This window comes from Balaenoptera musculus, chromosome 19 (genome assembly GCF_009873245.2).
Source record: "Balaenoptera musculus isolate JJ_BM4_2016_0621 chromosome 19, mBalMus1.pri.v3, whole genome shotgun sequence".
Lineage (NCBI taxonomy): Eukaryota > Metazoa > Chordata > Mammalia > Artiodactyla > Balaenopteridae > Balaenoptera > Balaenoptera musculus.
Window position 1 is genome coordinate 5107168 of NC_045803.1, and position 13988 is coordinate 5121155.

Here is a 13988-nt window from a genome sequence, read left to right on the forward strand (position 1 = left end):
TACTATTCTATTTTGATTAAATTTCCTCTCAACATAACTGTTCTCTCTTCAATTTCAAAGAATAAAACTAATTTTCCTTTAAACATAGATGTACACAACTGCTGTCACCATCCAATAGAGAAAGTGACCAACTTTTCCTGTGCATTCTATCTACCTGATAATCAGTCCCTAGTAACCTGTCACTCTCCTGCCATGAAAAGCCCAGTCCCTTCATGTCCTGCCTGCTTTACTCATGGTCAATTGGTAGAGGATTCTGTCCTATAACCCACACTGGCCTATCCACAGAAGGGCTCCCTGAACATAATAAGCACGATGAGTCATGTCATAATTTTACATTATTCCCTGCCCCTCCCTGCCGCTAATTCACATACTATTGAATTCGATCATTCAGGGTCTTTGTTTTTCCAGGGAACATGGATGTGAAGGAACCATGCCTAATGAAGTTGGCCCCTTTATGTTACTGATTCCTTCCCAGAGACAATCATCGAAGGCCTGTAATGAAGGCGTAAGATCAACAGACTTTAACCTTCAGATTGAAAGGCATATATAGTAATTAAGCCTTTTCAAGAAAACTCAAATAATTATTCATACACTGAAGATAATGGGCCATTTCCACATATCTCCTTCCTCTTCTCATACACACATCATAAGTTTTAACATGCCGTGATTTGTAATTATTCTGAAGTATGTCATATCTCAGGTTAATCTCAGACAACTAAAGGATTATTTAGTCCTCGTATGCATTCTCTGAGGTGTGGTCTATTGAAGAATGTCTCAAAATATTCACCAAATTCATTATATTTGTGAGGATTCTCACAAATATAAGTTCTTTGGTGACCCCTGAGGATGGACTGTTTCTTAAAAGGGTTTTCATGTTTAGTATACCTGTATACTTTCTGACCTGTAAGAATTCTCTTATTATACCAAACATGTGGATGTCTGATGAAACACTTTACAATATTCATTACACTTGATGCTTCTTCTCCAACGTTAACTCTACGTTCCAGTTTTTCTTGTTTTAATAAATTTATTTATTTATTTTTGGCTGCGTTGGGTTTTCGTTGCTGTGCGTGGGCTTCTCTAGTTGCGGCGAGCAGGGGCTACTCTTCGTTGCGGTGCGCGGGCTTCTCATTGCGGTGGCTTCTCTTGTTGCGGAGCACGGGGCTCTAGGTGCGCAGGCTTCAGTAGTTGTGGCACGTGGGCTCTAGAGCACAGGCTCAGTAGTTGTGGCGCACGGGCTTAGTTGCTCCACAGCATGTGGGATCTTCCCGGACCAGGGCTCGAACTCATACCTCCTGCATTGGCAGGCGGATTCTTAACCACTGCGCCACCAGGGAAGCCCTGTTCCACAGTTTCGATCTTCAGGTTCAAGCATTAGCACACATATTGCTCTGTGTGGATTCTCACAAAGATGTATATTCTGAAGTCTACTGCACGTTGAGTCTTGGATAAGATGCTTATGTGGATACATGGTTTCAAACATCTTGGGTGCCTTTCTAAAAGCGGCATCTCTGGGTCTGATATTGTGATTTATAAGAAATATGGGGCTTCCCTGATGGCACAGTGGTTAAAAATCCGCCTGCCAATGCAGGGGACACGGGTTCGAGCCCTGGTCCGGGAAGATCCCACATGCCGTGGAGCAACTAAGCCCGTGCGCCACAACTACTGAGCCTGCGCTCTAGAGCCCGTGAGCCACAACTACTGAGTCTGCAAGCCACAACTACTGGGCCAGCATGCCACAACTACTGAAGCCTGTGCACCCAGAGCCCGTGCTCTGCAACGAGAAGCCACAAGAAGCCGTGCACCGCAATGAAGAGTAGCCCCCAGTTGCCGCAACTAGAGATAGCCCGCACGCAGCAACAAAGACCCAACGCAGCCAAAAAAAAAAAAAAAAAAAAAGAATATTTCTGAACTACAAGCCTTTGGTATATCTCTCACTTTCAGGTAGGATGGCATGAATTGAAAACATCTCAAAATGGTTTCTTCTGGGGGAATACCCTGTTGCTCTAGTGGTTAAGCCTCGGTGCTTTCACTGCCATGGGCCCAGGGTTCGATCCCTGGTCTGGGAACTAAAATCCCACAAGCCATGCAGCGTGGCCAGAAAAAATAAAGGATTCTTTTATTTCTTATCATGATACCAGAATCAGAATTATATTAAAACTGAAGGATTATTTCACTGTGTTTAGAATCAGAGCAGCAAGGAAATAAATCTGTGAGTCAGAAAACACTATGGGCCTAATAATTTTTGCCCAACATTTGGAAAACTGGGCAGACTGGCCAGGTGTTACATGGAATATTACACTATCAGGAAAATGCACAAAGTCCATAGATACAATCTGGCCCTAACACCTTTTCCCTTTACCTATCTCTGTTCTTGAGATAGAAATATGAAACTTGAAAATTCATACATTTCATATTAAAATCATGGTGGATATTGAACACAAATTGCCAATATATTGGGAAAAGATGTCTCGAATTAATATTTCTATGAAAAGGAGACAAAATCTAAAATTGAAAAGGATTTTACATCACAATGATCAATCTCCTTAGTCATCCAGCAGCCAGGTTGCTAGAAAAACACTGAAGACTAAGTGGTCATGGAGGAAGAAGGGAGAGGACCCATCACATCCAACACAGCACCCTCTGGACTTCCTGTTAGGTGAGAATGATAAACCTATTTCTTTCAGTTACTGTTTTCCAGGCAATCTATCACAAATAGAAACTGTCCAACCTGAGAAATAGGATTGTTATTTAGTGATGGGGACAGAATGGAGCATTTGAGAAAGAATCTTGAATTTAAAATGTTGTGGTTTAAGAAAACTTCATGAAGACATCCCTTCACTCATGAGCTAGAACTGTTCAGCATGTGTTGTGGAAAATTCATGTGTGAACAAATTATGATGTGGGAATTTATGACAAATATTCAGAACATTAGGCTGTAAAGTACAGGACAATTAAATTTTGGTCCACAAATATAATCACGTTTATTTGACCATCTGACCTACTGATCTATGATCCTATCCATCACACTAACCGTCTTTGCACTCATAAAGTACATTCACTCATTCTGTCAATGGGGAATGAGTCCAATCACTGAATATGTAGGAAGAAATACAATAACCTGCCTTCAGGAGCTTATACTGTATAAGGGAATGTCAGCAATTATTAAATATGACTGTGTTAGGTACGATGAAGAGGTATATATATTAATACAATGATAGAGTGAGATGGTGGCCTAATTTAAACAATGTGTTCAGGAAATGCCCAAATGAAAAGAAGATAACTAAACAAAAGCATTGATTAATTAAGAGTGTGTCATGCAAACCCACATGAAGACCACGAGGATAAGGATGAAAGTGATATTTGGAATTCAGGAAAGGAAAGAAAACGAATTGTGACCTGGAGTACCCAAAAGAGCCCAGTGCTTTGGGTCCATTTACAACTCTGGACGGAAAAAGAAGAGAATAAATTTGTTTATTTAAGGCACTCTGTGGTAATTTCATACAGCATAAATAGGAAATTTAATTACATGGTGTCTGTAGAAAAACAAAAGAACCTACAAACATTTCTGGAAAAAGAATAATTTACAAGGTGTCAGGACACAAGTAGAACATGCAAAAATCGATCACAATTCTATATACCAGAAACTTACAAATGAAATTGAAATTTAAAATGTAATATCATATTGGTGAACGCTCAAGAAAGTAAAAGAAAAATGTGTAAACTAAGAAAATAAGGGGTCAAGGAAAAGGAAGAGTCTCTGCTACACTGTAGTGATGTTCATTAGCAACTTGTAGTTGTTTGAGGGAATTGGCAACTGGAAACAAAGTTTTGCAGAAACATTCTCACCACACCAAGTGTGCGCTATCCTTGCACTTCCGCTGAAGTTATGTTGCAGTTCTAGAAAATGGTACGTCAGAATCACAAACACATCACAGAGACTGGCTGTCACCTTCTCCCCCAAACACTGTTAAAAAATGCTAAGCGGGTAGTCCTGGCACCAGGAAGCAATCAGAGGAGTATTTTGCTGTTTGAGACTAAGAGGTAGAGTCTCTATGAGAAGTGGGGGAAGTGCTCCCACCTCAAACAGGGATTTCTCTAGGACAGACAATAGTAAAGTGGCAAAGATGCAAATATAGGAGGAATAATTTCATAATAATCCAGCACAGATTATCTGATGCCTAGTGAAATGTTAGCCCCAAGGAAAGGTTTCCCCATTCATAACATCTGTGAGGTAATCTCCAGAATGAATTACTTGGTGAATAAATTCCTTTTCTAAAGACCTGGCCACAATAATTACATTTATCTGGTTTATTTCCAGAATAAGTATTCTAATAAAGCCGAAAATGTGGACACCTACTAAATGCTTCACTACTAAATGTGGACACCTACTAAATGCTTCACAGTGTAAACACTTCACTACACTGTTAAACTCTCTCAAGATCATGGATTACCTGATGTCCAGTTAGGCTTAAAAGCACACTGGAGAATCTGCCACACTCGTTACATTTGCAAGGTTTCTCTCCAGTATGAATTCTTGGGCAGATTATAAGGTATGAGTTTTGACTAAACACATGCAGACAGTCATTATACTTGCAAGGTTTCTTTCCATTATAGATTATCTGGTGGTAAGAGAGGCGGCACACACAAAAACTACAACACTCATGATACTTGTACAGTTTCTCCCCACTGTGATTTCTCCAAAGAATTGTAAGGTGTGAGTTTTCAAATTTGAATTTTTCAAGTTTGAATTTTGAAGACCTTTCCACATACAACACATTTATATGGGTTTTCTTAAGTATGGATTTTCTGATGTGTAGCAAGGGTTGAGACCTGAGTAAAGGCTTTTCCACACTCAATACGTTTGCAAGGTTTCTATCCATTATGTAGTCTGTGATGAATTTGAAGACGCTGTTTGTAACGAAAGACTTTGCCACACTCGTTACATTTGTAAGGTTTCTCCCCAGTATGAATTCTCTGATGACACACAAGGTTTGAATTTTTACTAAAAACTTTGCCACACTCACCACATTTGTAAGGTTTCTCCCCAGTATGAATTCTCTGATGAACTGCAAGGTTTCCTTTTCGATTAAAGAGCTTGCCACACTGATTACATTTGTAAGGTTTCTCACCATTATGAATTCTCTGATGACGTGCAAGGTTTGAATTTTGACTAAAGACTCTGCCACACTCATTACATTTGTAAGGTTTTTCTCCAGTGTGAACTTGCTGATGCCTTCTAAGGGTTGGCTTCTCACGAAAGAACTTCCCACACTCATTACATCTGTAAGGTTTCACTGCAGTATGAATTTGTTGATGCCTTGTAAAGGTTCTCTTATCCCGAAAAAACTTGCCACACTCATTACATTTGTGAGGTTTCTCTCCAGTATGAGTTACCAGATGACTTGTAAGGTGTGTTTTTTGACTAAAGACATTGCCACATTCACCACATTTGTAAGGTTTCTCTCCAGTATGAATTCTCTGATGAACTACAAGGACTGCATTTTGATGAAAGACTTTGCCACATACATCACATTGATATTGTTTAGCTTCTCTATGGATTATCATATGCCTCCTGAGGCCTGAGGTAGAATAAATGGTCCTCCCACACAAATTACATTTATAAGGCATCTCTCCAGTATGAATTCTCTGATGACTCGTAAGATGTGAATTTTGACTAAACCTCTTGCCACACTCATTACATTTATAAGGTTTCTCTCCAGTATGAACCCTCTTATGACTTACAAGGTCTGAATTTCGACGAAAGACCTTGCCACACACATCACATCCACACAGCAATTTCTCTCCTGTGTGGATTCTCTGATATCTACTGAGGTTTGAGCCCTTAGGAGAGGTTTTGTCATACTCATTACATTTGTAAGGACTTTCCCTGTGTGCTTTCTGGTCTTCTGCCAGTATTGAAAGATGCATAAAATCACTCCTATGTATATTAGAAATTTCGGATTGGCCAGTAGGAGAAATTTCTTGAGATGGTGAAAATGAGGTACTATTGTTGATGCTATTATCAGCTTGATGAAATTCATAAACTTTCTGTTTACTTTTAAACATATGCAGTTCATCTGAAAAGCTTAATGCCAGCCTATTTGCAATCGGCTTCTTTCCTGAATCCCTTCCACCATGTCGAACTCTTCTATAAGTGACATCTTCGTTAGGGGATGTAGGGATATTTTTGTAATTTCTTTCATCATCTCTCCACTGACACCCAAGGTCATGCATATTCTCCTGTATTTCCCGTAGGTAAAAATGCTTGATTTCACAGCTTCCATGGCTTCCCAACATCACTGTTTGGAATATTTCTCCTATATCAGTGTTTGATTTTAGTTGTAATTTCTTGATCATGTGTACATGAGAGAGATCTACAAGATAAAAAGGACCTATAGGTATACTATTCATTACACTGCATGAATAAATATTTCATGGTGAATATATGATGTTACACCAAAAGTAATACTTGTACCAAACACAGTTATGAAACTTCTCAACCATGATGTTAAAGATTTTTTAGGAACACTAAAGAATAGGATTCTTTACTAAAGAAACAGTGATTACACGTAATTCAACTTAAGTTTAGGGCAGCCTACCTGCAAACACACTGTGACAAAACATTCAATCGGAAAAACTTGTATTAGCTCTCAAAAAAAAGTTTTTCCACCATAACCACAAAGCATATACAAATTAAGACTCAACATACAAATACCAGTAGTTTAGAAAGGAAAACTCAAAGGAGATGCAACAAGAAGTGAGCTGTGGGCTTTACTCCCTACTCCCCTTGCGACCACTACACACAGCTACGGAGGCCCCTAAAGTACAAATATCCCCCAGGGACTGGCATAGCCTGATAGATTTTGTCCTTGTTACTCCATCCCGTCCCAGGGCCCCGCGTTCTGCTTTTGTCAGGAATTCGAGCTCCTGAGTTTCTACCGGCGGCAGGAAGTGTAACTCTTTTCACGGAAGTAAAGTTGTTTTTTTGGCTTTTTTTGCGGGGTGGGGGGGAGGTGGCTTTTTTTTTTGGCCGCTGGGGCTGCCCGCATTCCTTCCCTCCCACCTCGCGGAATTGTGGCGGGAGGGGGAGAAAAAAAAAAAAAAGAAGTGAGCTGTGTAACTAATCCTGTTATTCAGCAATCCCTCCTTCAAATGGTTTCTGAGTCATCACGCGGTTGCACATATTAATTTAAGTCATATCCTGAGAAAGTTGTTCAATGGATGAAAGGGGAACATTTTTACAGTGTGAGTAATGAGAAAGGTGGAGTGATGGGTGAAGAAATGCTGTGGAAACTGGGGAGATCAGGAGAACAACTTAAATATGTGAGCAAATGACAGTGTTTCTGTCAGCATCAAGGGACCATGTAAAGAAAGACCAGGACTGATAAGGGCCTCAGTGAAGCACAGGGAATAATAAACATGGCATGTCACTCCTTGTGACTGCATATATGTGTGAATAAAACTGTACGAGGCAACTGAAAATAAGGATGTTAAAAGAAAAGAAAAATTGGCTTAGCAAGTAACAGAATACTGTTCAATTTTTAACTGTGGAAATTATCCTATGGGTATGCAGCCAAAATGAGAGATTTAAAAAGAGAGCGAATAGAATATTTTAGATATAAAGCAGTTGTACATCTATTACACTATTTGCTATGTAGGGTATCAAATTCAATATTCCCATTTCCATGCGTATTTTCACAAAGAACAGATATAATATTCCACGAGATGTGCAAGACTGTTTTTAGCTGAAACCGGAAGGAAAAACTAGAATAAGGCCATCAGAAGGAAATGAGGGACTTCTCGGCTAAGGCAGTGGTTAAGAATCCACCTGCCAATGCAGAGGACATGGGTTCAATCCCTGGTCTGGGAAGATCCCACATATCGCAGAGCAACTAAGCCCGTGCGCCACAACTACTGAGCCTGTGCTCTAGAGCCTGTAAGCCACAACTACTGAGCCCACGTGCTACAACTACTGAAGCCTGCTCACCTAGAGCCTGGGCTCCACAAGAAGGGAAGCCAGTGCAATGAGAAGCCCACACACCACAACAAAGAGTAGCCCCTGTTCACCACAACTAGAGAAAGCCCACGTGCAACAATGAAGACCCAACAGAGTCATAAATCAATTAATTAATTAATTACTTAATTAAAAAAAAAGTAAACTAAAACTAACACCACACTAAAAGGATTATATACAATAACATAAGGTGATATATTCTTGAAATGTAAGGTGGTTCAAGATATGCAAACTTTTGGTGTAAAACAGTACATTAACAGAATGAAACAAAAAATAAAATGACCATCTCAACTGATGCAGTAAAAACTATATGACACAAGTCAACAGGCTTTCATGATAAAAACACTCAATAAACAAGGAATTTAAAAAGCTACCGCAACACACTGAAGGACATATATTAACTGCTGACAGCTAACATCAGGCTCACTGCTCAAAGACTGAAAGCGTTCTTTCTAAATCAGAAACTGGAAAAGAATACCTGCTCTATTTCTAAAAGCTTATTCCTGGAAATCCTAGCAGGAACAAATAGGCATAAAAAGACATAGAAGTATCCAAATAGAAAAAGGAAACAAAATCATGTGTTTAAAAGCAACATGATGTAATATGTAGAAAACCATGAAGATCCTGCTAAAAATCTGCTAGAAATAATGAATGAACTCAGAAAAATTACAGGATAGTAAATCAACACACAAAAATCAATTGTGTTTCTATATATTAACAATGAAAAATCAAGAAAGAAATTGAGAAAACAATTCCATTTACAATAACATCAAAAAATAAAACAAGGGGACTTCCCTGGTGGCGCAGTGGTTAAGAATCTGCCAATGCAGGGGACACGGGTTCAAGCCCTGGTCTGGGAAGATCCCACATGCCACGGAGCAACTAAGCCCATGCGCCACAGTTACTGAGCCTGTGCTCTAGAGCCCGTGCTCTGCAACAAGGGAAGCCACCACAACGAGAAGCCCGCGCACCGCAACCAAGAGTAGCCCCCGCTCGCTGCAACTAGAGAAAGCCCGCACACAGCAACCAAGACCCAACGAAACCAAAAATAAATAAATAAATAAATAAAATTGAAAAACAAAAACCCAAAAACTCCTGATGCTACATCACAAAACTTTTCTTGCCCAGTCAACATGGCTTTGAGTTCAGTTAAGGAAGGCAGGTGATCCCAAAAGGCAAACAATGGTAAATGCAAAGACACCCTCCCAACTTTTGGAGGGAAGTTATCCTCACCCAGGGAGACCAGGTTCCTGTAGGTCTCCAACATCACGTCTCTGTACAAGGCCCTCTGAGCAGGGTCCAGGCATTCCCACTCTTCTGGAGAGAATTCGATGACCACATCCTTGAAGGTCAACCGTGCCTTAAATAAAAGAAACATTTTGCCAAGGGGCCATGAGCAGAGTTCTTACTTGCATATAAAATGAGTAGAGGTTAAAAGATCAATTAGGTTGAAGTATGTATTCTTTTTTTTTAAACATCTTTATTGGAGCATAACTGCTTTACAATGTTGTGTTAGTTTCTGCTGTATAACAAAGTGAACCAGTTATACATATACATATATCCCCATGTCTCCTCCCTCTTGCGTCTCCCTCCCACCCTCCCTATCCCACCCCTCTAGGTGGTCACAAAGCACCAAGCTCATCTCCCTGTGCTATGCAAAAGTATGTATTCTGACAGAGTCACGTAAAGGTATTTGGAGCTACTTGTGTGTCTAATTTTAATGTCTTATGCTTTGTCATAGAGATTACGATATCCTTCAAATGGATATAGATTTATCATTTTTGTAGGAAATACATGAAATAGATACAAATAAAAATTCAATGCCGGGTTGTCCATATGGAAGTGTTAGATATTATGTTCTACACACTGAGGGATAATTAAACCTGGAGGTGGAGGAGCATGAGTGGTGTCTTCAGAGACGACAAAGTCCACAGTGGGTTTAAGGAAAGCTCAAAATCTCCTATCATGAATGATAACAGCAGCAAAGACGAACACTGTTTGAACACTTGCTATATGCTATGCATTACTCTAAATGTTTTACTTGTGTTAACTTGTTATCAACAACACATCTCATTAGAGAAAAGACCTGTTCCGATTCTGCAGAGGAGAAAACTGTGTCAGACACTGAGAAACTCGACTCAGGTCAAGAATCTAAGGAATCCCACAGCAAGCAGCTGAACTCCGAAGGTTGGACTTTGGAAATGAAGTTTAAAATCAAAGAGTTAAGTAACACATATAGCATTAAAAGTACATTGCCAGAATCTCAGGGCTTTCTCAACACCCCTCAAGTCCCACCCCACCCTCCTCTGCCCTTGGGATCCTTTAGAAGGAAAAGGAAAAAGAGGAGGTGGAAGGAGAGCCCGTTTTCCTGGAGGGAGGCTTGCCCTAAGCCTGCTCATCTGACTGTAGCTTCCCACAGGTCACTGCCCTTCCACGGAAGGGGTGAGCACCCAGGGTGCGTGGACGGGATGGAAAATGCCAGTCTGTCCGGCAAAGGGAGGGAGAAACGGGCGGGCAGACAGGAGCTGCCTAAGAAACACACAGTGGCTCACATGGGACCACACCGTCCCCTGGTGGAGCTGCTGGTGGCCAACGGTCTGGAGGGGCCTATGTTGGACCAAAGGGGCTTGGGGCCCCCGTCAGTGAGGCAGGGGCATGCTGGGAAAGGCAGTGCCAGCCCCACCAGGCTGCGTGAGGGGCAGTGAGGACGACTCCTCACCGAGCACCAGGGCCCACTGCTGCCCAGCGCTCACATCAGCATGAATCTGTCTGTGGGCAGAGCTCAGGGTGGTGTGTTCAAGACGCTGGGCTAGGCTGCCTGGGTTCAAGTCTCAGCCGCACCACATCCCAGCTGTGTGGCCCTGGGCAAGTCTCTTAACCTCTCTGAACCTCAGGCGCCTCCACTGTAAAATGAGGGTAACACTAGGATCCACTTCGTGGGTGGGAATTAAACACGTTAATATTCTTAAAGCCCTCAGAACAATGCTGTGTTCATACTAAGTGCTACTGGGAGGAGGAGGTTAAATAAACAAAATGCTCTTGGAAGCTTAAAAAAAAAAAAAAAAAAAAGTACATTGCCAGACGGTTCCCTGAGAAAATGTGAACGAAGTTCAAGGTGAACAACATGGAACGGCCTAAAAGGCCATTACACATGTGTGCATGCACATATGCACACAAAATGTTAGTAATTGTATTACTATTTAAACCATTAACATAATAGTATAAAAAAAATTCAAGGCCATGGGATATATTAAAAATATAATTTCTACTGCAAAAAGGTAAAATACATATAGTTTCAAAATCATGACGACTTTTATCTAAAGAATGGAATTGTACATCCATGAATGTATGCACACGCATGTCAACACTATATCAAGTGAAATGAAAGGAGTATTCTCCGGACAAATTTTCAGACAATTTTTTCATCATCATTTTTATTTATGTGCATTTCAGGATCTTCCAGACAATGAAAATCTATCAATCACACTCAACTGCATTTGTCCACATAATTCCATGATGGGCTACTAAAAAATAACAGTAGAGACATGAAACAATAGCAGAATACTTTAATTCCAACCTCAATATAATAACTATATTAAAAAATATGACTTTGTCCATTTAGCCTTAGATAGGTATTAACAAAGGCAAAAGAGTTTCTTTTTTTCCACTAATAAAACTTTGACTCAAAATTGGAAAAGTTATTACTATTATACATTATTTGCACAGATTAATAATAAAATTATCATGATAGTAAAATTAAAAACTTATTGGACAATTAAAAATCATGACAAAAAAACATGGAAAAAAATATATTGTTATTAAGCAAGAATATTCCACCAAACATCATGATCAGAAGGAAACACCTGATTAATTCCCACTGAAGTTACAGTGGAGTGAAGGGGGCTGGCCAGGGCTCCTGCCTTTCACCACGGTACAGGGTGCCTGAGCAGGGACCACTAGAGGAAGTAACAGGAGGAAAACAGAGAGCAAGAGACACACAGAGAGTGTGTCAGAGCTGGAACTGTGAACATTCACAAATCTAAGGACGTGGAAAGGCGAAAAGTGAAAGGATGGAAAAAGATATTCAATCCTAAAGGGAGCAGGGGTGACTGCACAATATCAGACAAAATAAACAAAGGAAAAAACTAACACAAGAGACAAAATACATTATGAAATGAGAAAAGGGTAAATTTACCAAGAAGCTATAACGATTACAAGTATGTATACACCTAACATCAGAGCTCCCCCCAAAATGAAGAAGCTCTTAACAGAAATAAAAAGGGAAATAGATAATAGCAAAATATTAGTATCAGATTTCAATACCTGAGTTTTACCAATGCATGGAAACCAAAAGATCAATAAGGAAACAGAGCACTTGAACAACACTGTAGAACAATTGTACCTAACAAACATGTACAGAACACTCCACCCACCATCAGCAGAAAACACATCCTTCACAAGCACATGTGAAACATTCTCCATGACAGACCACATGCTAGACAATAAAACAAATCTTAACAAGTTTATGAAGATTCAGATCATAAAAAGTGTCTTCTTGAACCACAGTGAAATGATACCAGAAATAAAAGATCAGAATGAAAACAGGAAAATGCTCCAAAAGTGGAAATTAAACAGTTCATTCTTAAAGAAGCAATGGGTCAAAGAAGAAATTACAAGGAAATTTTTAAAATATCTGAATGAAAATAAAAACAACATGCCCAAATCTATAACAGGTAGTCAAAGACGTACTAAACGGGAAGTCCACACTGCTAAATCCTTACGACAACAAAGGAGAAAGATGCACTCTCTGCACTACTGCTCAAGAAACTATTGAACAAGTTAGCTAGAGTTATTGGAAAATGAAAAAAACATTGAAGTTATCCAAACTGGAAAAGAAGTAAAATTATCTTTTTTTTTGTAGGTGACAAGGTTTTCTATATCGAAAGCAAGAAGATTCCAAGAGAAAACTACTACTTCAAAAAACAACTTTAAAAAAGTTGCAGCATAAAAAATCAGCACATGAAAATCAGCTGCATATACAATGAACAATGTCAACAGAAAATCAGAGAACAATCCTATAGAATCCTTAGGAAAAGATCAGCCAACTAGGTGCAAGACTTGTACACTGAAAGGTACTAAGCGTTCTAAAAAAAAGGGCATAGTGATACATAGAAACACCCTGTACTTGTGGATTGGGAACTTCATATTTTTAAAATGACCAAATTAGGGAATTCCCTGGCAGTCCAGTGGTTAGGACTCTGAGCTTCCACTGCCGGGGGCACAGGTTCAATCACTGGCTGGGGAGCTAAGATCCTGCAAGCCCTGTGAAGCAGCCAAAAAAAAAAAAAGAAAAAAAGAACAAAATGACCAAATTACCCAAAGTGTTCTACAGATTCAACGGAATCCCTATGTAAAATTTCAAAGGCAATTTTTGCAGTAATAGAAAAAAAATCATGCTAAAATTCATAGGGAATGTCAAGAGGCAGCAAACAGCCAAAATACTCTTGAAAAAGAAGAGGAAGGCAGTCATTTTTAGTTTTTAAAACATATTACAAAGTAATCAACATGATGTGGTACTGGCATAAACACAGCTACATAAACCAATGGAACAGATTAGAAAACCCAAATAATCCTTGGAATATATGTAAAATGCATAGACAAGGGTGCCAAGACTACACAAAAGGTAGCATAGTCTCAATAAGAAATGGTGCTGAGAAAATACATACCTACTAGCAAAAGAATGAAGCTGGAACCTTACCTACATTAAAGGTAAAAACTTCTGTCTCAAAGGATACAACCCACAAGTAAAAAGTCAGCCTCTGAGGAATGGAGGTGATGAAAGTGATTTAAAGAATTTCCAACTGTCAGAGATCAAGGTTGATTTCATGGTTTAAATTCAAGGATGGAAGAAAACACCCTCTGTCACTGATGTAAGGTTCTGAACTTTCCATTCCATTCCCAATCATTAAGA

General features: G+C 39.6%; 2 protein-coding genes and 1 pseudogene across 2 annotated transcripts in view; 1 reads left to right on the forward strand and 2 right to left on the reverse strand.

Moving 5' to 3' along the window:
- The window catches only part of LOC118885142, a 584965-nt pseudogene that overhangs the window by 262702 nt on the left and 308275 nt on the right, over positions 1-13988 (forward strand).
- The window catches only part of LOC118885106 (zinc finger protein 836-like), a 271742-nt gene that overhangs the window by 195128 nt on the left and 62626 nt on the right, over positions 1-13988 (reverse strand). The window lies entirely within an intron of this gene.
- On the reverse strand, positions 4793-6069 carry LOC118885320 (zinc finger protein 83-like). The gene is made up of 2 exons (XM_036833948.1): positions 5864-6069; positions 4793-5776 (listed from the first exon to the last, which is right to left on the reverse strand). Exons 1-2 carry the CDS (start codon positions 6067-6069, stop codon positions 4876-4878), a joined length of 1107 nt encoding a protein of 368 aa, XP_036689843.1. The 3' UTR covers positions 4793-4875.